Genomic DNA, 22380 nt, shown 5'->3' with positions numbered 1-22380 from the left:
TAAAAGGCAAAAATCTTATGGTATTCATGAAAAGGATATTTAATAACCCAGAACTGTATGTACTTACTACTTCAGAAAAACAGACTAACCTTAAAAACAAAACAAAACAAAAAAACTGGTTCCTCTCCTGGAGGACATTACAGTCACAGAAGCGTGTGAAAAAGCATCTGCACTGAACATCAGCATTAGATAAACTACTGGACCAAAAAGTCAGACTTTTATTCTATTTTTAGTGCACGTGGCTACTTGGTATCAAAAAGACTACTCAATACATTCATGTGAATCATACGCACATGTTCACAAACAGTAACGAAAGCCTTTCAACAGAGTCTGTGTGGTATGAAATATTCTGCACTTAACGTATACGGTACTTAAAGCTGATGACAAAGAAATATGATGGAGAAAACATATATAAATATATACCTTTCTTCTCACATTTTAAAAAACCTAATTTATCACCCTTTCCTAGAATAAATTCTTCATTAAAATGCTGGTAATTTTCTGATTTTGAGAATTTAAAGTTTGAGTTTTCTTAAAGTCTCAGGGAAGCAAGTTTAAAGCACCATGATATACATCATTTCTTAGCGTTTCCTCTCCATGTTTTTAGGCATTGTTTCTCTCAACTTCACCCAAGAGAGCCTTATTCTATTAATAATGCTATGCCCAAGCAGAACTGTTTAATGTTTAAAGTGTGTAAGTGCATCTGTATAGGTATTTTATAAGTATACCTATATATTACATTTTTGTTAAGATTGGCAACAGTTCAGGTGCAATGCTTTCTGTTTAACAATTAATCTACTGTTGTTGTTTTTTTTTTTTACTTTGGTTTTGCTACTCACTGAGAAAGAAAAAGAGTCGAGCTAATTCTTTAGGAAAGTCAGCTAACAAGTGAACTTCACCCTTTGTGTATAAGGCAGGTCGCTTGAACATAAATTTTGTGGATGTTGGTTTTAGACCTATAAACTGGAAATGTTCACATGAATGATTACATACTAGTACAGATTCACATTCTTGAGCTTACAGAGATATTTGACTGACTCCAACTCATATTTATATTGAATCATTGTCTCTACAGACCCACAACAGGAACTAAAACTTTTGGAATAAAACAGGATGCATGATGGTATCATCTCTTTTCATATGTCTACTATACCAAGATTGCCCCCAAAAGCATTAAAAAAAAAACAAAACAAAAAAAACCGTAATAAATAAAAAGTCATCCTATGGTCATAGAGAACAAGAATAAACAAAACATCATCTTTTGGCCGTGGTACCCTATTTTATAACCTGGAAGTCCAAGGGCAAGCAGAAGCTATACTAACAGAAGAAAAACCTGGTGAAATATCTTTAGAATTAAAATAAATTTGGTTATAATCATCTTTATTTGTTCTGCAAAATGCCTAATGGTCCAATTCCACTAACAAACCAATTGTTTCCAAGTGTCTTAAAATCCAATTAAGTTTAAGAAAATAGTTCCAAAAAATTAAACCTGTGATATCTATGTACACAGCATCACAAAGAACTAACATTTTAAAGCACTTTATTGGTTATTATATAAAAGCTACCATGAATTTTTACAGCACTTTCTCTATATAAAACAATACATGAAACCTATCCAAGATCTCTTCGGTCCACTCACATAAATGGTCCCCCAATCTGTCCATAAATCTCATTTAATTTGTGGAGCTAGTCTATCACAGGGGACATCACCCCAAGGAGAAAACTTCCACATTAACTTTCAACATTTATGTCATCTCCAAAATGGTGTCCACAATTTTAGTTCTCTGTGAATGATTTCTCACGTGGCCAGATGACATATTTTAAAAGCAATATATATTTGCAAAGTGTTTTAATTAGATTAGTTGTTATTCATTCCTTCAAGGTAGGTCACAATTATATTTTGTTGATAGGTTGTGAAATATGCACATAGAAGAGAAAAATGTGTCCCCATTTTCAACTTTGGGCTGTAGTTCCTGTGGTCTATTACTTTATTGAAGCATATTTGAATTATGAACTAACTTATTTTGATGTAAAATATCAGTTTTATGCTTCATTGAAATGATTCTTTTTTTAAAGAGTTCCCTAAAATCTAAACTTTTAATATAATGAAGAAAGAGATAGGAGGAAAAAAGAGAGAATATGTTACTTAAAGAAGAGAGAGAAACTCTTAAAGAGAATCACCTTGATAATTTGTTATAATTTCTTATATTTAATCCCTCATTTTTATAAACCTTCAAAAATATTAACCTCAAGTCCAGTAATGTTGTGGGGCTTTAGCATTATTAGAATAAAAGATTGTTGCTTGTGGTTCACAAGTGCTTTATATCATGCTTTATATTGTTCCATGAAAAAGTAAGCCTACAAGTAGAAAACACAATCTATATTTATTTACTAGAAATATAGTAACCCATTTACAGTTCATGCTCCCAGATTAATATAGCCTTATAGCATTATCTCTTTCCAATACTGTTACATTATAGTTTATGCTTATACTTCCTATTTGTGGTAAATACTAAAATAGCCTCTAGGGAAAATATATCTGTTTTCTGTAGTATTATTAAGTTCTTACATAACTACCAACTACTTTGATTCCAAAGGTTGGTTATAAAACCTGGTGAGGGAAAAGGTTTTAAACTTATGATTAATAATGAATCTTATGAAAGCACTAGAAGTTAAATTTCAAAACTACAACCTCTACATGATTAACAAAAATATTCTTTAATATGAGAAAATACATTATTTCTCTAAGGAAGAATGGGTCATCTGTTAATTCAAAAAATTAATTGGATTATATTTTCCCTATATACATTTAACAAGGCAATTGTGCCTAAATGTAATCAGCCCACAAAATGTGTAATCAGGAACTGGTTTTGTGATGACAAGTCTTAAACTTTTTCCAATAATTTCTATCAGATGACTTCTAATTATATAGAAAGGAGTCTGCTTGAAGTTTTAAACATACAAGCCATGAAAATAAATATTTGCTGATACTCCTAGGGCCAAAACTATGACAAGGCAGACCTAAGAGAAATAAAGCAGAAAGCAAGTGAAATTGAGCAGTGACAAACTCTTCTTATAACCTACTTTTTTTCTATTACATTGTCTTTTGTTTCCTGTAAAAAATTTGAACAGAATTCAATTTTTGGATCAACTAAAATTGAGTTTTCTAATATAATAACATGAGGGAGAAGAGAAGGATACTATTGGTAAAGGCAGACTGATCAGTGAGAATCCATAGGATACCAACATTTACAAACCATCCAGCCAGGTTGCGTAATGTAATCTGGTGTTCCTTTATAATTCTTTCCTGAGTGTGCCATTAAAAGCCATAATAATTAAAACTGAAAGCACTAAACAGCAGGACATGACAATATTAACTACTAAGACTCTGACAGAATGCTTCCTCCCTTCCAAAATGAATACCTTGCAACTGTCTCTTTAGTGTGCTTAAGGTGGATTTTGGCTAAGGAGCAAGAAAGCAAGGAATGTCAACAAGTAGTGGAAGCATTTCACTCTGTTGCCACCTCCAAATTATGTCTGAAACTAAATTTCAATTTGTTTGTTAAGAGTTTATTGCTTAAGAAAATATTACATGCTTTCCTATTACCATTTCTTTAAAATTCTATGCCTTCTTAGATAAGTGCTTTAAAATAAACTGTCATCTAATAATCTGATGTCTAAATTTAAGAAAGTATACAATAGGAGTGATCCTATTCTTTTTCATCCTTTACAAAGACAAGTGGGTAATTTTCTTCCACTGCAAATTCTGCACAGTCCGTCTTATTTAATTCTTCTAAATGACTTTTAAAAACACACCCCACAAAATTGAGCTTTTTACTAGTAGCTATCAAAGATTATCTAGTCTTTCCATTCAGCCTTGAATTTTACAATTCAGAAGGTAATGTTCAACCATATTGTCAAATTATGTTTAGCAATGGCTATGCTTAATATTCAAGTATTATAACCCTTCATTTTTCTTAGAAGCCATATATTCTCTTTTTTTAAAAATCATCTATGACACGACAGCATAGTCCTTGTTTTGTTCGTTGTTATCATTTTCTTGTGGACTAGTGACTTTTACTTCTGGTCTTGGTGGTCTTTGAGGGTCTAATTCAGCCTAGAGGAAAATAAATCAAGACAAAGACTCTTTTGTTTACAAAGGAAAGACAATGTACAGGGAAAGATTATACAACATTCCGTTAAATCACACAAATATTCAAGTAAAGAAAGTTCATTGGGTTCCCTTGGTTTCTTAGTCTGTCATGACCCAGTGAACATGTCATTCTCAACACTTTCTGAGACCATAACCCAGTATGTGAGTTAAGGGCACAGACTCATTTCTTATGCTTAAAGCTTAATTTTTCTCTATTTTTTTTTCCCATTTTCCCTGTGAGTTTTTCTTTTCAACAGTATATTTACACTTTTCATTATAGCATTTTCAGAGAAAACAGAAGAGAAAAATGCAGCAGCTCTACCCCCATGCAGCAGTTGTACCCCTTCATCCAGCCTATCCCATACCTGATACTCTTCTCATTTTAGTTTCCTACTCAAGTTCACAAATTTATTGTGAATGTGGTAGCACATTTGATGAGAGCAGCACAGATAATCGAAATGCAGAAGGCAATCTTTCTCCAATGGCAACTGCTGTCCCTGCCCCCCCTTAAACTTCTCATTTGTTATTAATGATATTGTCTCATTTACAATTTTTCTTTCCCCCACTAGACTGAAAACTGTGGTGGTTTAGATTAGAATTAGCTGGTTTTCAAACTCTGCTCTGTGGTATCCTGGGGATTCCCAGGTCATCAGGGCCACCAATCCTGGGGGAAGACAGGAAGGCAGCTACAGGCCACAATTTATACAATAAAAAAGAAAAAAAAATACTTCCAGGACTAGCCTTAGTTTACACTGCTATTGTTTATTGTGTATTTGTCACGTATTCCCTGCTGTTTCCTATATTCATATCTCACTTTGCACAAGAGATGCTACATGGAACAAAATGTTACATGGTAAACTAAATTTTGAATAATTTTATAAGCGTTTTTTGAAAGTTAATTATTAAGTTCTAATTTATAATGCATATAAATCTGAGGTTTCATATACTTGTTTAATATATTCCTGTACTAATACATTAGGGACAACAGAAATAAAATGTATTTCATTATAGGAGAGATGAATCAAATAATATTAATTCTTTGTGGGTAAATGCTTTCAACTGAGCATTTATATAGTCCTTAAAATCCCTAACTAGTCATATATAGGGACCTTACTCATTGAGTTGCTAAGAATCTGGGCTCATCCTTAATATATACCACAAGTATACCTATATTTCAGGCCCTTGCCAAATTATATAATCTTAAATGATTGATGCTCAACTCTAATCAAAGGCCTATTTTTAAAAGTTATATTTATGGAAGATGGAAGGACAGGTAATCCATTCATTTCTGTAAAATCAATTCTAAGTTATAACATTGGATTAAACTAGACTACTGGAAAAATACATACTTGGATCTTACTCTCTAGGTCCCACATTGATTTGCACTTTAATTCATGCTATAAACTTTCACCTGAGGCCACATCTACAAAATCTACTCTTGCAGTTGCTAACTAAATGACACCAAGGATACTGTCCCCTGCATTATTATGTTTCCTATTTGACTCCAGGAGCCAAGAGTTTACGCTTCCCTCAAGACACTTTTTTTTCCCTCTTCTTGAGAAACTCATGTTTTTTTCCTTATAAAGAGAAAAATAATATAATTGACTGCGTTTTTCTGTTCATTTTAACTGCCAACAACTTTGAGAACTAAATTTCAGCTAAATTTAATGACTATATAGAACTATACATGGGGACTTTCTTACAGAATAAGGTTGTGATTACCTCACCTTGAGAAAAGATTCAATAAGTGCTTTCCTTTAGATGTTATGAATGTTTTCATATAAACTGTACAGTGGATTACAGATTAATTTTGTACTGGTCACTGAAACCTGACCACAAGACCATTTTGCATTTTGCCATTACTAAACTTGGTCTCTCTAAGCAAGATGAAATGGATGAGTCCACGATAAAGAATCAAGAAGACCCTTTCATCATACTAAGTGTCAGGAATAAATAGAGCAAGGTCCAGTTCAGAGGTTACAGTCTTGAGGGTGTGGACCCTAATCTCATAGATAGTCACAAAGAAGTGGATAAGCAGACAGTGAAAATGTTGTGGATTATTACATCCTGCCTTGTCAGATGATGCTACGGGACTCAATTCAAACCTGGGCAGCATGCAATTTCATTTCCATGGCGGAAATTCATCTCTCCTATGAAAGAATGCCAAGACTTGAGAATATCCTGGTTCAGGGCTATCAGGAGAACAGGTTAGAATGGGAGGCTTCATTACTTCTTTATCCTCTTTATATAATAAATAGAACTATATATTACTACATGCCATGAATTGAATGTTTATTAAATTCATCCATGCAAGGAGGACTAAACAAATTATCCTGTGATATTTTCAGAGAGCAAAGAAGACACCCATTATAAATTTCATGACCTTTATGTCATGTTTTAACTCTAGCTGGCCATGATATTCTTCTCTGGTTTGAATTTTCCCTGTTCTTAACTTACATTTATTTGTTATTTTGTTTTCTTTTATTGCATACGTTGTTAGAACCTCTGTAAATTTTTTGTAGGAATGAGTTAAGAGATGAACGGATAGATGGATGGATGACAGAAGGACTGACATGAGCCATCAGAGAGATAGATGGCAGTACTTGTTAACTGACAAACAATGTAGACAAGTAAATAGTATTGGATCCTTCTCTACTCTATCACAAATGTTTCAAACGCAAGTCCTAAGTATTCAAATAAATCTATACACACATGTACACACACAGGCACACAAATTTCATGCAAAATTAATAGAAATACCTCATCTTGTTCATTGTCAGCCCCTTGAGACGTTGTTTCTTCATCCACTTCTGGTTGAGGCTCATTATTAACCTGGTCTAGTTCCTCACCATTTTCTTCATTGGTGCCTCCACTTCCACGAGCAGGACCTGCCTGCTCCTCCCTGTCACCCAGGATCTCCTCAGCTTGCACAGCGTCCTCTTCTGCAGCCCCACTACCTCCTTCATCTTCAACTTCACCATTCATTCCTGAAAAGTCTTCTTTCTGTTCTGCATCCTTGTTTTCTTTCCCTCCATCTTCTTCCTCATCTACTATTTCTGCTGGCCTCTGTTGATCAAAAGGAACAGTAGATTAAAAGTAAGTAGTATAACCAAGATTTCCCATCGCACATCATAACAATGTGATTATAACTGAATTGCAGTCAGGTAAAGCTTCCTTGCATGTGCACCGCACTTCACAGTGTATATTGTGCTAACCTTTACTGAACACCTCTGCATGACACTCTTCACAAGTATTTTCTCATTTAATCCTCACAACACTCCTGTGAGTTTGATATTATTCTCATTTTACAGGTGAGAAAGCTGAGGCCCAGAGAGACAAAGATCTAGTCCAAGTTCACACTGCTTATAAGTAGAAAAGCCAAGATTTAAACTAAGCATGTGACTCCAGAACCATTGCTCTTAATCCCTGCTCCATATAGGAAACTGAACCATGTGCCCTGTGGCCAGTTGTCTTGTGGAGACTCTGGCCCAGGGTAATCTTTGCAGAAAGATTAACACCCTTCTACTGAGGGTGACTATGCCAAGATATAAAGCAAGGTTTTCTGGCACCAAATGGGGAAAGCTTTCCACACAATGCCTAAGAAATATGACAGTGTATCTCTAAATGCAAAAACTGTCATGCAGCTCCAAAGCCAAGAAACTACATGTCCTTTCTATAAAAATAATAAATGCTAAAGTATATTACAAACTCTAATTTGATATTTTTACTGTTAGTTGAATACATATAAATCTGCTCTAAAAGACACCAGAAGGCTGCTCTCAAGAGCCAAGACTTTGGAGAGAGAAAGGCTCAGGTTCAAGTCCTGGCCAGACTTACTGGCTGTTTCCTAACTTCTGTGAGTTTCAGATCATCCACTTGTAAATGGGAATATAAAAATTTCTGTGCATATTAAATGAGGTCAGAGATGGGAAGTGCTGAGCACAGTATCTGGCAAATCACAGATCCCAAAAACATTAAAATCCCTTCCCATTTGTTATGATACAGTCTTTCCTGGAGTTACCGCATTTCTTCATTTTCCCCAAGGATAGGGTGGAAAGAACACAGGATTTGTTTTATGTTAGAATCCCTGACCTTTAATATCCAGAATATATAAATAATTCCTATAATGTGATAACAAAAACAAACAACTCAATTAAAATATGGACAAAGGACTTGAATAGACAAAGACCAATATACAAATAGCCAATAAGCACATGAAAAGATGATCAACTTCAGTTGGTCATCAGGGAAATATCAGGGAAATGCAAACCAAAACCACAATGAGATACCACTTCATGCCCACTAGAATGGCTATCATTTAAAAAAAAAAAAAAAGAAAAAAAAAAGGAAAGTAACAAGTGTTGGCAAAGATGCAGAGAAATAGGGAACCTTTGTACATTGTTGATGGGAACGTAAAAAATGGTGACCCCACTGTGGAAAACAGTTTGGTGGTTCCTCAGAAAGTTAAACATAGATACACCATATGACCCAGCAACCCCATTTCTAGGTATATACCCAAAAGAATTGAAACAGAGACTCGAACATATCTTTGTGCACCAATGTTTACAGCAGCATTATTCACAATTGCAAAAGGCGGATGCAACCCAAGTGTCCACAAAATGTGATATATTTATACACACACACACACACACACACACACACACACAATGGAATATATTCAGCCATAAAAAAAAAGATGCTATTCTATACCATGGATAAAACTTGATGACATCACGTTGAATGAAATAAACCAGAAACAAACGGACAAATATTCTATGATTCCACTTAAATGAAATAACTAGAATACACAAATTCACAAAGACAAAGTAGATTACACGCTACCAGGGTGGCAGTGGGTGGTGGGGGGAGTCTGTGGAAATGAGGTACAGAGTTTCTGTTTGGGGTGATAAAAAGTTTTGGCAGTGGATGGTAGTGATGATAGGATAACATTGTGAATGTAATTAATGCCACAGAATTGTACAGTAAAATTGGTTAAAATGGGAAATTTAGTGTTGTATATGTGTTACTATAATAAAAAAAAATTTAATAATTAAAAAAAAAAAAAAAACAAATCCCAGGCCTGCCTTTTTCTATAGTGTGACCTCAGACAGGTCACTTAATCCTCCACCTTCTGTAGCATGAGGGTTTGGGACTCAATTATCTCCGACCTCCCTTCCAGCTCTGGAAGTCCATTCTGTTCTAATTGCCTGAATAATTGTTATGGGACCATTAATGGTCTTTTTATAAAAGTTAATATAATTCTCTCAGTTTGGGAAGAAGGAAGGAAATGAAAGGAAGTAGAATAACTGCTCAGGATAAAATTTAACACATTTTGAAGAGGAAAGAGCTGGAACTATTAATTTTTACATCCTGTCCAAAAATAATCTCCAGTTTGATTACATGATAGCAAAGATGCACTTAGAAAAATGAAGGGAAATAATTAGTTATTCTTAAAGTATTCCAAAAACTACAGCGTATGGCAAGCAGATTAAAATAGCAGTACAGGGAGGCTGGCCACTCAAATTTTCATTCAGATGCTCAATGTCAAATAGCATTGGGTCCTAGCTACCTGGAGCATGCAGTCCAGGGTGAGGTCTTCTGGAAAGCAGAATACTGGACAGAAACTCAGGATCAGAGAGGGTGGATTGCCAGCTAGTACTCAAAGAAAAGGCAAGAGATTTATGAAATGTAACCCACAGTGCTTGGTAAGGATTTTCCAGTTTTTATGTATGAGAACTAAATGAATGGAAGTGAGAAAAATCTGCAGTCTCCAAAGAAGAAAACAGTATCTTTCCATCTCCCCACTACACCCTTGTCCCACTCTCTTTCTAAAGAGAACAACCCAACCGAGGTAAGGCACTGAGGCAGTTGTGCTTGAAGTGCTGACAAGAGGAAAGGGCAGAGGGTGAGGGTGGACAGGGCCATTATAAAAACAGAATGGAGGCTGGAGAGGAGACGTCCTGTGTAAAGATAACTTTTATGCATCACTGAAGAGCTAGTGCTTCTAGGGAAAGCAGGAAAATAGCCACACCAGAAAGTCGAGGGGCTTCCTCGCCTAAGACACTAAGACAGAGGAGGAAGATAGAATGAGGAACCAGCTCAGAAGAAACACTGCTGATGGGTGACTCTAAAGGATTTTTAGGGTTGGGATACTTACTGTGGAACTGTAAGGGACATTGGGGGCTCTCAACCACCATTCCTTCAGCAAATGGGCTGAGAGCACCTGTTTGTGTGGAGCAGGACCATAGGTGCTGGGCAGTCCCTGACATCTCGGACATCAAAGAGCTCAGAGCACAGCAAGCAAGAGGGATGCATAAACAGGTCATTGTACAATATGGCATGAGGAGAGGAGCAGGAAGCATGTCTTAGGGCAGGGATGCTTGGAGGTGGGCCTGCCACCAGATTTCCCTTGTTCTGGTCATTGAGACTGAAAACCCGGTGTTGACAGTGTTTGCAGGAGGAGAGCAAACAGGAGAGAAAGGACGGCCGGATGGAAGAACCAGCCACTGCATGTCACCCATGCCAAATGCCAAGCTGGTCCTGATGCATTCATTATTTCATTTAATCCTCACCATACATTTCTTACATCCATTCACAAATGAGGGAAATGAGCACAGTGCTTCCAACATCGCACAGCAGGTGAACAAGCGGGGCTAGGATTTGAACCCGGAGCTGCCTCATATCCAAATCCAAATCCTTGATCTTTTCCTTAAACAGATGGTACAAGAGGTTACTACTCCACTTAGGTACTCCTCCAAGGACACTCACGTGTTCTTGCAATGATCAGAAAATGTAAATCTGCTGTTGGCAATATTACTTTTATTGTTTAAAGAATTACTGACCTGAGAACAAAACATTTCTAGATTCCTTTTAAGGATTTTTGGAGTGATCTAGGGAAGGACATTATAAAGATTGTTAGGCAGAGTACCTGAAGCAATAGAAAATAAAGACCCATAAGTCTAAGCACTAATAACCTGTAAGAGCAGATTTCTCAAAATTTTCTCTAAAAACTAGATAATCATAAATCACTCTCCTAAAAATTATTTTGATTCACATTGTTCTTAAACTTGCCCTACTTAGAGAAACTTTTCTTTTAGGTTTTAAAGAGAAGTTATGCAGTGTTTCTTAATAAAAAAAATAATAATAATAACAGAGAAAACTCATAACTTCCTGGGATTATTTAGGAATCTGGGTAAGTTCCTTGCCTAAGAATGTATTAGGAGAGCTTGCTAAAGCCCATTAAGTTACCACTGCTAAGTAGAAAAAAGTCTGTTTTCCTGACATCTGATTTTATACCTAAAAATTGCAAAATTATCATATATTTTATTTTTAGTTTCTAATTTTGTATTTTTCCATCTTACCCCTTCCCTCACCCACAATCCCCAAATACACACACATTTCTCCTTGCTTTAATGCAAAGAGCTGTGCTATACATTAATCTCTTCTAAAAGAAGAATACACCAAAGTTGAATACATCCAGCCTGAAATTCAGGCTTCTGTTCTCTTCACCATTATTACAACTACTAACAAGCAGTATTATGCTTTCATCCCATTATTTTTATTAGACCTTCCCAGCACAGCTATTTTAGTAGTCATCAAATGAAGCCACATCTGGTTAGCTCACCTTTAAGAAGTCCAAAATTATGGTACTGAAATACCAATTTGATCAATTTAAATAAGGCAGTAACATTAGTTAAAAGGTTTATAATCCTTTAAAATATCCTGAGTCTGGAACAAAATTTATTATACAACGACACTACAATTCAGGGCAAAAAAAAAAAAAAAAAAAAAATGCTGCTATGACAGATCTGTAATGAATAAATGAAAAGCAATGTGCTTTTTGGTGTAATCTCCTTTGAAGCAGGCATTAAATTATTAAAGATGTTTCCAGTGTATACATCAATCAAATCATCCCCAGAAGGAACAGTGGGTTTTACACCCATACATACACACACAGATAAAATCTACACCACAATGAGGGCCTGCAAAGAAGTAAAAAAGAACACTCCTTTTACATGGTGGGAGGGAGCTGTTCTTTAGGATAAAAAGAGATACAAGATGTAAAGGAGGAGCAAGTCGTACACTTCCTCAACCCCCTTTCTCCTCTCTCTGTAGAACAACCATTGAAGAGAAATCTGGTTCCACTCTCACACAGCTTGGAACTGACACCCAACACTTGCAGTGGGACAATCTGCCAGAGCAAATGGCATTCTTAGGAGGCCAAGGCAGGACCATGACTTCTATAACCTCATGGCTACAACAGCGGTGCCCGGGGAGTTAGGTAGTGAGTTAAAGAGCTCAATGCAAAGCCAGATACAAAAGGTCACATGTACGATCTTTTGATTCAATGGAATCAAATGCGACTCCACTTACTGCACATGAAATATCTAGAATAGACAAAACCAAAGACACAGAAAGCCGGCTTGGGGTTCCCCGGGGCTGGGGGAGAAGGAGTGGGAGTAACTGTTGAATGAGTACTGATTTTTTTGGAGGGGTGAAGAAAATTTCTTGGAACTGGATAGAAATGATGGCTGCACAACACAGTGAATGTACTAAATGTCACTTAGTTGTACACTTTAAAATGGCTAATGATAAATTTTATATTATGAGAATCTTACGTCAATTAAAAAATTAAAGAACTCCTGACCACCAGGTAAAGCCATGTGGCCCCTCTCTGTGCTCTGCTACAGTTACCCCTAGAATAAGGCACTTAACTGATGCACGACTTCTAGTTATTTCCCTGCTTTATTCTACAATTTGACTCTTGACAGCCATCTTCCTTACCCCAGGTATAAAAAGTTTCCCTTCACAAAATATCTAGTGATTCTTAGTAGGAAGTCAATGATGTGGAATGAACGAATGAATGAACAAACAGATCTGAAAATATCAGCTAATTTAGAATTAAAATATACAAATGCCAGAAAACTATTAGATAGCCACATTAAATTTTAATGAGTTCCCTGCCCTGCCACTTCCAAAAAAAAAAAAAAAAAAAAAATTCACAACTATTTAGTTTCCTCCAAAATTCTCAACTGGCTCTCAACTTTTGCCACCTGATTGTCCAGCCAGGCGGTAAAAGTCAAAGCTGGCCAGACATCGGTGTTCAGTTCTTGGAGCAGGCAATGTCATGTGCACTCCATCCCCACCTCAAAGAATTTTACAAAGATCATTTGATGATGTTAATTTTGACAGAGAAATGTGAACACAACAGTTAAAAGGGAGGGGTTGGGGGATATGGGGCGAAAGGAATAATCATACCAAAAGGAAAGGTAAGAGTAAGAAATAGCAAATTCAACTTGAAGGAGCAGGTGAGGAGAAACAGAATGGAAAACCCCTTTTTCCCAGGTCCAGTCACACGTCATTTTCCAGTAAAGGGAAGCAGAGCTTCCATCCGTGACTTCACCTCTCCCCCCACAGAAGCCGATGCTAACACAATCCCAAGAGAACATGTTCATGCCTGTGGAATATCACTGGGGAGTTCCAGAACAAGATTTATGCCTGGTGATGCTTCCTGCAATGGTGAAGTCAACCAGTAAATGCAAAATAAATTGAGCAGGATGAGGCAGCTATGGTCTGGTGGAAAGGCACCGGGCTGAGATTTAGGATCCTGGCTCAACAATGTCTACCTCTCACTCTTTAGCCTCAATCTGGTGAATTTACCTCCCCTAGCCTCGGAGTCTCCTTTGGTATTTGAGGATGATGATAACAAATCAAAATCACAGGATTATATGAGATAATACACGTAAAAGACCCTTGTAAACCAAACAAGCTACATAAATGCTTATTATTGTTACCCCTACATTTTTCTTGCCACTTAATAGAAGGAGCTGAGACGTTGTCTAATGCAACATTCTAGAACAGGGTTTGTACTAATGAAATTGTTTTCCAGTGGACCACTTAGAGCAATTATCACTACAAAACTCACTCACATGAAAACAAACAAACAAAAGATGATACCGAGGACTTACCAATTGTCTTGCTCTTTTCGGTTAATACAGTTAAAACGCAGGTTGATGTTCGACTTCCAGTCCATTGAGACTGTTGGGTCTAATTTACTTACTAATCATCCTCGTTCTTAGTTATGTTTCTTCTTTGATTCCGATTTCCCTGGCATGCATGTTTTGTGACAAATTTACTATCTAATAGATTTTTGTGTTTCTGTACTGCTATAGCAATTTCCAAAGTAATACAAATGTGCCAGCAAAACATATCAAACAGGGATAATTTCCATAAATTAGTATAAACACTTAGGTAACATACGACCTCACTTTCAGTTGGAATGACAGGTTGGCAGAAGCCAGCTGGGGTATCAAAATGCCAGACATTTAGATGGCCCTTTATGCTTTTCAAAGTACTTTCACATATATTTTCTCATTTCACATCTTCTCAAGTAGTAGGAAAGGCATTATTTTCCCAGTTGCACAGAATGAGAAACTGAGCCTGAGGAAAAGTCAAGCAACTTGTCAAGGGTTACAAAGCAATGAGTGGCAAAGTCTTTCATTTGCATCATAAACATAAACAAACAAGATCCAGTTGAAGGGCAGTGGTCCTCTGTAGTTTATAAACTGGTTACCATGGTAACAAGGCACCCGGATAAGCATGACCTCTGATATACAACTAATGAGGCAGAGGGACTGGCCAGGCTGAGTGTGATTCCATCTCTCTCCCTCTCTCCTCTCTTCCCACTGCTGATCATCTTTCTTTCAGACATAGGCTTAAATGTCAACTCCACTCTTTGAATATTATCCTTCTGATCTATTAGGCAGCCTCAAATCAGGCAAGTATCACCTCCCCTTACCTTCCCTCCCCACCCATACATATGTCTCTTTCTCAGTCTCTCTGTCTCTCTCTATTTATATACATTTCCTTAAAGAACACTTCAGCACAAACTAGGGACGTCTGGTTCTATAACAAGGGGAAGAGGGCTGGCTGGTAGTGCAGGAGGGCCAAACCCTGGCCTTCCCAGGCAAGAGGGTAAAGAGATCTTCTGTGGAAGAGGCTGAAAAGATCCCCCGACTGCTCTTCTAGCACCATACCATTGTTCATCCTGTTCCTTGTGCCTTACCCAAATGCTCTTCCCCTTTGTTAGAGACACCTCCTCCAGGAAACCTTCCTGGCTCCCTCAGGCAATTGTTGCTACTTATCTGTGCTCTCACAACACTTGTTAAACTTCTTTAGTACTATCTAACCACATCGTGCAGTTATTCTCTATTTATGTGTGATACAAATACTGAACAAGAATTGCTACAGAATGGGCACCTCAAAACAAGTTTGGAATGACTGTGAAATAATGGGAAAATATCCGTCTAGACTCTTTGGAGGCCTCTGGAAGTTTCTGGAAGACATGGTTTTTCTTATTCATATGTGTAACCACCACCAGGTTTGCTGCAGGTCCTTGCCTATTTGTGGTCATGAATTAAACACAAATGTGCCTCCTAAAGACAGAGAGACAGTACAGTATGTGGCTACAGGAAAGTATTGATGATGAGAAAAGGAGGAGGTGGCTCACATTTACTGAGCTCTCCCCAGGCACCTGGTACTCTGCCCCATGTACCTCCACATTTATAACCATGCACCTCCATGTATAGTCATAGTTAAGCCTACCTCACAGCAATTATTTGAGGGAAATATTATTATACCATTTTGCCTATAAGGAAACTGAAGAATAAGGACTTAGGTAAACTTGCCCAAAGCTCCATGGGTAGTAAATGGTAGTGGGATTTGAACTCTGTTTTGACAACCAAGCTATAATAACTCTTCCCCCAAGATAACATGTGGAGTCAAGGGAGATCTTACACCCAACAACCCTTCATCTTAAATAGTCACTTCCAGCCTCGTGTCTTCCGAGCCAGTGCTTCTTCCTCACATGGGGACCCTGTTAAAATGCAGAATCTGATTTGGAAGCTCCGAGCCTTTGCATTTCGAACAGCTCCCAGGAGGTGCTGAAGCTGCTGGTCCCCGCTTGGCGAGGTGAGGCTCTGAACCACATGGAACATGAAAACGGCCATAGGTGCACCACTCAAAACAAACATTTTCAGTTAAAATTTCTAATCGTAATAGTGCCTTGAAATACAACTCTTTAAATGAAGTAACACGGCATTCTACTCTTTAAGAACACCAGTCAACAATTTATTGGAAGTTGGGGAGAAAACAGAAAGACTGACTATTGACAGAATGATTTGGGACCAGAGAGACAGTTCTGCAACTCATTCGAATTACATTACCACGTCAGTGTTTATTAAAGAGGGACACATCATTGCAAAGGCAATAAAACAGGAAGATATCTTTACCTATGCTTAAAGGTTCTCTCGTGACATTTACGTCAAATTTTAGTCCATCTATGAGTAAAATCTTAAGAGAACCAGTTTTGAGGTAGAAATTGTTTCCACCTGAACTAATCCATCCTGAAATCTCAGGTACAGCCCTTTATTATCTAATTATGTAAAACTATGTTCTATACGAAGCACAATTCTTATGTTCCACTGGAGTTAAAAAGGGTATTCATTATACTACCCCATATATTCACTAAACTGGTATGCATAATACAACAATGCCCAGAAGTCATTTAAATTTGGATGATTCCAGTCTCCAAGACTCTCTGACATCAAGAACACCCTGAGTACAGCCAGATTGATGGACATATTATACATATATGTATAATTACAGATCATAGTACTTTTAAATAACAGAGGTTTTTTACCAAAAAAAAGTTGAGATTTTACCTTTTTAAAAAATGCATTATTTATCACAAGTTAGTGCTCTTAATATTTGTTATTAGAAAAGTTCCCAGATTTTCTCCTTAACATGATGCTGGCTTTGGCATTTCAAATGCATTCTGCCTGAGTTTTGACTACAAGCATATCTTGATATTTATTTTTTTTTAACTAACATTCTGAGAAAATGGTTGATGGGTATGGTAAGACAAAAAAGTTCTGAGAGTTATTATATCTAGCTACATCCTAGCAGGGACAGCTCAAGGGAAACCATAAGTATTCAGATTTTCTAGAGAATATGCATGCAGTGACTAAGGTTAACTCAGGATTCCTGAGTGGTAAAAGTAAAGAAGATGGAATATGGAAATCATATGGAAATAAGCCACGAAATATCAAAAGCATCAATTACTTGGAAGGTATTTTCACAGATAGATGGGGCTGCCCAAATGACTTACATTTTAAACTCACATCACATCTCTGGCAATAATGGTAGCACCAAATTTAGAAATGGAGAAAGGCATCCAAACAGAGACCACAGCTAATGCCTCACAACTTTAGAAGTAAATGTTGATTTTTCTTATATTTACATCAGCATTCCCTAAAGGATACATTTGAATGTTTAATGCCTTTGTTATCTGAGATAAGGACACAAGTTAGAACTCCTAGTCAAAATATCCTTCCTAACTATCCAACCCTCCTCCCCATTCCTCCTATCAATTGTCCCGCCCTGAAATACACTGGACCTAGAAATTGGACATCGGAACAAAATAAGTGAAAAGACTATCTTAGATGCCTATTTCTCTATGTCAAGTTTGCTACATTTAAAATCTGGGGAAGCATTACAGCTTTTGGGCAGAAGGGGTATCTGGATTTTATGGCAGAGTACAGACATAGAAATTGAAAGTACAGAAGTTATCACATTTGTTTTTATTTCTGTTCCCATGGAAACTAAAATCATCTCCTACCCAAGTTGAATGAGGTATTTTGAAATAATCAGTTTCAATTTTTCATGATAGCAAAGTACTGCTTCTTTTCAGCTTCCAGAGCCTTACCTTCAGAGGAAAAAAAAAATGGTTTAGATATGGTTTGAAGGCACAAAGACATACTGAAAAGTGTGCTTATATTAAGAAATATGACTTTGTAAGGACAGAAGTAGTGGGAAGTTTTGGTTAGCTGCCTGCTGAAAGCGGAGACAGCCAAGGCAGGCCCATACGAGCTCCAACAGTTCCTGTGACACCCACAAGAGAATATATAATGCATTGGAAACTTATATTTAGATAGCTTGAGAATACTTACTCTTCATTAGAAAAGTATTCCCCATTAAATTTTTTCACTTTAGAAGTAAATGTTGATTTTCTTTTATTTACATGAGAAATCCCTGCTGGCTACATTTTAATGTTTAACACCATTTCTATCAATTAAACACAAATCTACAAACTCGGTGTCACAAAAAGCCTTGTTGATGATGCACTGGGAAATAAAGAGCCCAGCTTCATCTCACATTCTCTCTTCAGGCTCTGTGCAATGCTTACAGCACCAAACATGAGGATATATGTTTGATTCACTTAGAGGAGAAGACTTGAAAATAAAGGATGGTGAATATGCTGTTTGTGCATAATTCGTCTCTGTGCTGGGAAAGCAGGCCGAGTGGCCCTCTACACAGACAAAATATGCAGCTGCATGTGGGATAATCAGAAGCCCCTAACCTCTATCCTTCCCTTCCTTGAAGTGCTCAGGACAGTGTACCCAAATGGAAGCCAAGACTCCTAGCATTTGTTCTGGCTTCACAGCTGGCAGAACCATGTATTTATAGGGAGGTGGCTTTCCCAACTACGGAGTTAGTTTCCTCAGTGGCAAAATAAGGAGTGTACACCAGATTCCCTTCTGGTCCTAATCATTTAATAATTCTGGATTTTTAGGACTCAAAAAAATATTTTATTTAAAAATCTCCAAAATTTACAAATATTCTATACCCACTAATAACTTCTGCTTTTCCCTTATCCCATCCCTTGTTAACTTCTAATCTATTTTCTGTCTCTATGAATTTGCTATTCATGGATATTTCATTTAAGTGAAATGATACAGTATTTGTCCTTATGTGTCTGGCTTATTTCACTCGGCATAATGTTTTCAAGGTTTATCCATGCTGCAGCATGTTTCAGAACTTCATTTCTTCTTATGGCCAAATAATAGTACACTGTTAGTTTGTACCACATTTTGTTTACCTACTCATTTGTTGATGGACACTTGGGTAGTTCCCACCTTTTGGCTCTTGTGAATAATGCTGCCATGAACTTTGGTGTACAAGTATTTGTTTGAGTCTCTGTTTTCAATTTCTTTGGGTAAATATACCTAGGAGTGGAATTGCCAGATCATAAGTGAACACTATATAACTTTTAGAAGAAGCTCCACACCACTTTCCACAAAGGCTGCACCATTTCACATTCTCAAATTATTGTTTTCTAATAAATAGGTTTCACTGAGGCAGATGTGTGGTCCTGTCAGAGGCAACAGCCTCCTTTACCTTTCTGTGTATTGGATTTTAATGGAAAAAGTAAAACAAATAAACTCCTCACCTTGCTTGCCCTTCACAAGAGAAGCTGCAGGCAGCTGCTGATTCTCCATCGTATTTGAAGATTAGACAAAGTCAGGGCATGGAGAACTAAACTATGGTGGGGGGCATACTGGATTTCAAACCTCCTCTGTTTTGGGTTGTGGCCTCTAGGCTGTAGATTCTTCAAAATTGCATTATGTCTTATATGAGTGGACTAATAGTCACAAACTCAAATGCCTACAGGAGCCAGAGAAACAGTGTAAATGTGTGATTCAAGACAGATGTCTTCCAATAGGGAATGCTACGGCCTTTGGTGAACTGAACAGCATGTGGCCTGCATAAGGAGATGCAGCTATCGTAAACTCTGGGCCTGGCAGAGTCTTTCTTAGGACAGAGGTCACAGGCTGCCAGTTTCCATCCCTAGTGTAAACTGAATAAAAATAGTTTATTTTCTCACTGATGAATTAGTATAAAAGTGGTTTCTGGTTAAACAGAGCAGGATGAACAAATCTATTTTTTCTTAGCTCCCTTCTGATACACCTCCAAAGTACCAGCAGAGGCAATTTAAAAAGGGATGAACCCATCAGAACACAGAAGATTGAAAAGAAAGTAATAGCCACAATATTTGGGAAACAGTAAAGCTGACGGATGTGAGACCAATGACAGCAGACCTGAAAAGCTGGAATTTGGGCCTGCAGGAAGGGGAAGCCAGGAAGCAAGTCCCTACATTCTGAAAAACCTAGAGAAGGCCTAGGGATTGGAGGCAACATCTATGTGTGGGAGAAATGGTGCAGGTGTGGCTGAAAACAGGTGGATGCTTTAAAATTTTTAAAAGAAGCAGATAGTCCCAAGATCCCTTCCTTTGCCCTCCCTTGCCCTCGAGGTTTATTCCCTGGAGATGTTGAACTATAGGGAAGCTGGACTCAGACACAGCTAAGACAAGGGTACTTACCATACTGAAACCAAGAAGAATAAATCTTTTTACCTAATGGGGAGGCTCTCCAGCCCCCTTCCCACACTCAGAATCCAAAATACTGACAGCCAGGCTTATACAACCCAGACAAGAGATTGAAAGATTTCTCTTTGAGAAAACAGATCAGCCCCAAAGAAAAATTCTTATGAAATGGCCAAAACCCAATCACTCCCCAACCTGATAAATTCTGCAAATGCACACAGTTTTCTTAATGCCTCTCTCTAAAATCTAACAGCCAATGATTGCCTCTAATCTGGAGACAGAGATGAAAACATATAAGGAAACAACGAAAGGAAAGAAAGAGTCTCAGAGGAAACAAGATAGTACAGGAGAAGAAAGTTTAATATAGCATTAATCCTTCAAGAAGTAAGGGAAGATATCACACCTATAGAACAATAATATAATGTTATAAAAAGGAACATTCCAAGAACATGAAAGAACTCTTGGAAATTAAAAATATGATGGCTGGAGAAAGTTCAATAGAAGGAAGATAAAAGTTGAGAACTCTCCCAGAAAGAAGAATAAAGATCCATAGGGGAGTCCCTATATCCAAATACTTGGGTTCCAGAAGAAAATAGAGAAACGGAAGGAAGGAAATTATCAATGAAATTATTCAATATATTTTCCAGAATTGAAAAACAAGTTTCAAGAATAAAAAAGTCCACCAAGTACCAAGACCAGAGATGAAAAAGATCTATACCCGGGCACATCATTGGAAAATCTCTGAATCCCAAGAACAAAGAAAAGACCTTAAAGCTACCAAAGAAAGAAAAGGGGTTACTATTTACAAAAGTTCCGGAAATAGAACAGCATCAAACCTCTAGACAGCCATTCTGCATGGGAAGGACAATTGAACAATGCCCTCAAAATTCTGAGAGAAATTATTTCTAACCTAGAATTTAATACCTGGCAATATTTATAGTCAATTTTGAGTAGGGAAAAAAAATTTCATATAAGCAAAGTCTCAAAAAAATGTGCCTCCCATGACGGTTTCCTTAGGAGGCTGCTACAGGTGAGCACCACACAAAGTGAAGTGTAACCAAGAAAGAAGAGGACATGGAATCCAGGAAACAGGAGAACAAAGAAAGTAATGGTGAAGCCAAGTATCACTGAAAATCAGGGCTAGAGAAAAACTAACCAGCCTGAGGCAGAAGTTTGGAGAGCTTGGGAGAAAAAAAAAGATGAAATTGAGAGATCACTGGACACATTTGAATGTAACAAGAGACTAACAGTTCTGGCAGAATTTGGGGATTGCTTAGTAACAGGTACACACAAAAAACAAGCAAATGAAAGAAAAAAAACTGGGCAGTTATTAACCTAGGGAGAAGGAAAAATAGGGTTGCACAAGAAAAGAAATGTATCTAGAGTACACTAAATGACTCAGCTAAGAATAATGCTTACATAGTGAAAATAATGAAAAGATTAAATATTGAATTAGCCAAAAAATTATTATAAAATTATATTGGGAAGAAAGAAAAAGGGGGGAGGTATGTATGTGTATTTGTGAGCATGTGGCCTTATGGGGGGGGAGTGGGTGAAAATTCTAAATAATCATCTTCCATAGTTATCAGACAGAAAGTTAATAAATAGCATCTAAATTTGAAGAATAAAATCAAGAAATAAGCATGTTACCATATTTTATCAAATCTGAGAATCTGCCAGTTAAAGGGATCTCCATTATTTTATGTCCCTCAAAGAATAAAAAAAAAAAAAAGCCAAGTAAACTATGACTGCCATCACCTGTAAGACCCTAAGATCTCAGGGTTAAAATGGATGGCAGGGAGGAAGGCATGGTTTAGAAATAAGGCAGTGTATTCCATGAGAAATAGTTTAACTAGTTCAAATCAGTTAACTGTGAGAAGCAAGAATGGGGTGGAGGGGCTAGGGCAGTTAATTGCTATTTTTGTTAAAATACTGTATGTGTAACTTTGATTTAAAAGTAAATTTCAAATAAGTAGATAAGAAAATGGTATAAATTGCAACCTCT

The 22380-nt window shown here is 37.1% G+C and overlaps 1 protein-coding gene across 3 annotated transcripts in view; it reads right to left on the bottom strand.

Moving 5' to 3' along the window:
• Positions 1–731: 731 nt before the first annotated feature.
• Positions 732–22380, bottom strand: part of DCDC2 (doublecortin domain containing 2) — a 170111-nt gene continuing 148462 nt past the window's right edge. For all 3 annotated transcript variants that reach the window (XM_037844571.1, XM_037844569.1, XM_037844570.1), the window contains exons 10-11: positions 6914–7219; positions 732–4117 (exon numbers count right to left, since the gene is read on the bottom strand). In XM_037844571.1, the coding sequence (XP_037700499.1) occupies positions 4013–4117; positions 6914–7219 (411 nt within the window). In that variant the 3' untranslated portion in view covers positions 732–4012. The remainder of the gene's footprint in view (positions 4118–6913; positions 7220–22380) is intronic.

This window comes from Choloepus didactylus, chromosome 7 (genome assembly GCF_015220235.1).
Source record: "Choloepus didactylus isolate mChoDid1 chromosome 7, mChoDid1.pri, whole genome shotgun sequence".
Lineage (NCBI taxonomy): Eukaryota > Metazoa > Chordata > Mammalia > Pilosa > Megalonychidae > Choloepus > Choloepus didactylus.
Note: the sequence above shows the minus strand (reverse complement) of the source record. Positions and strands in the feature narration are given on the sequence as shown.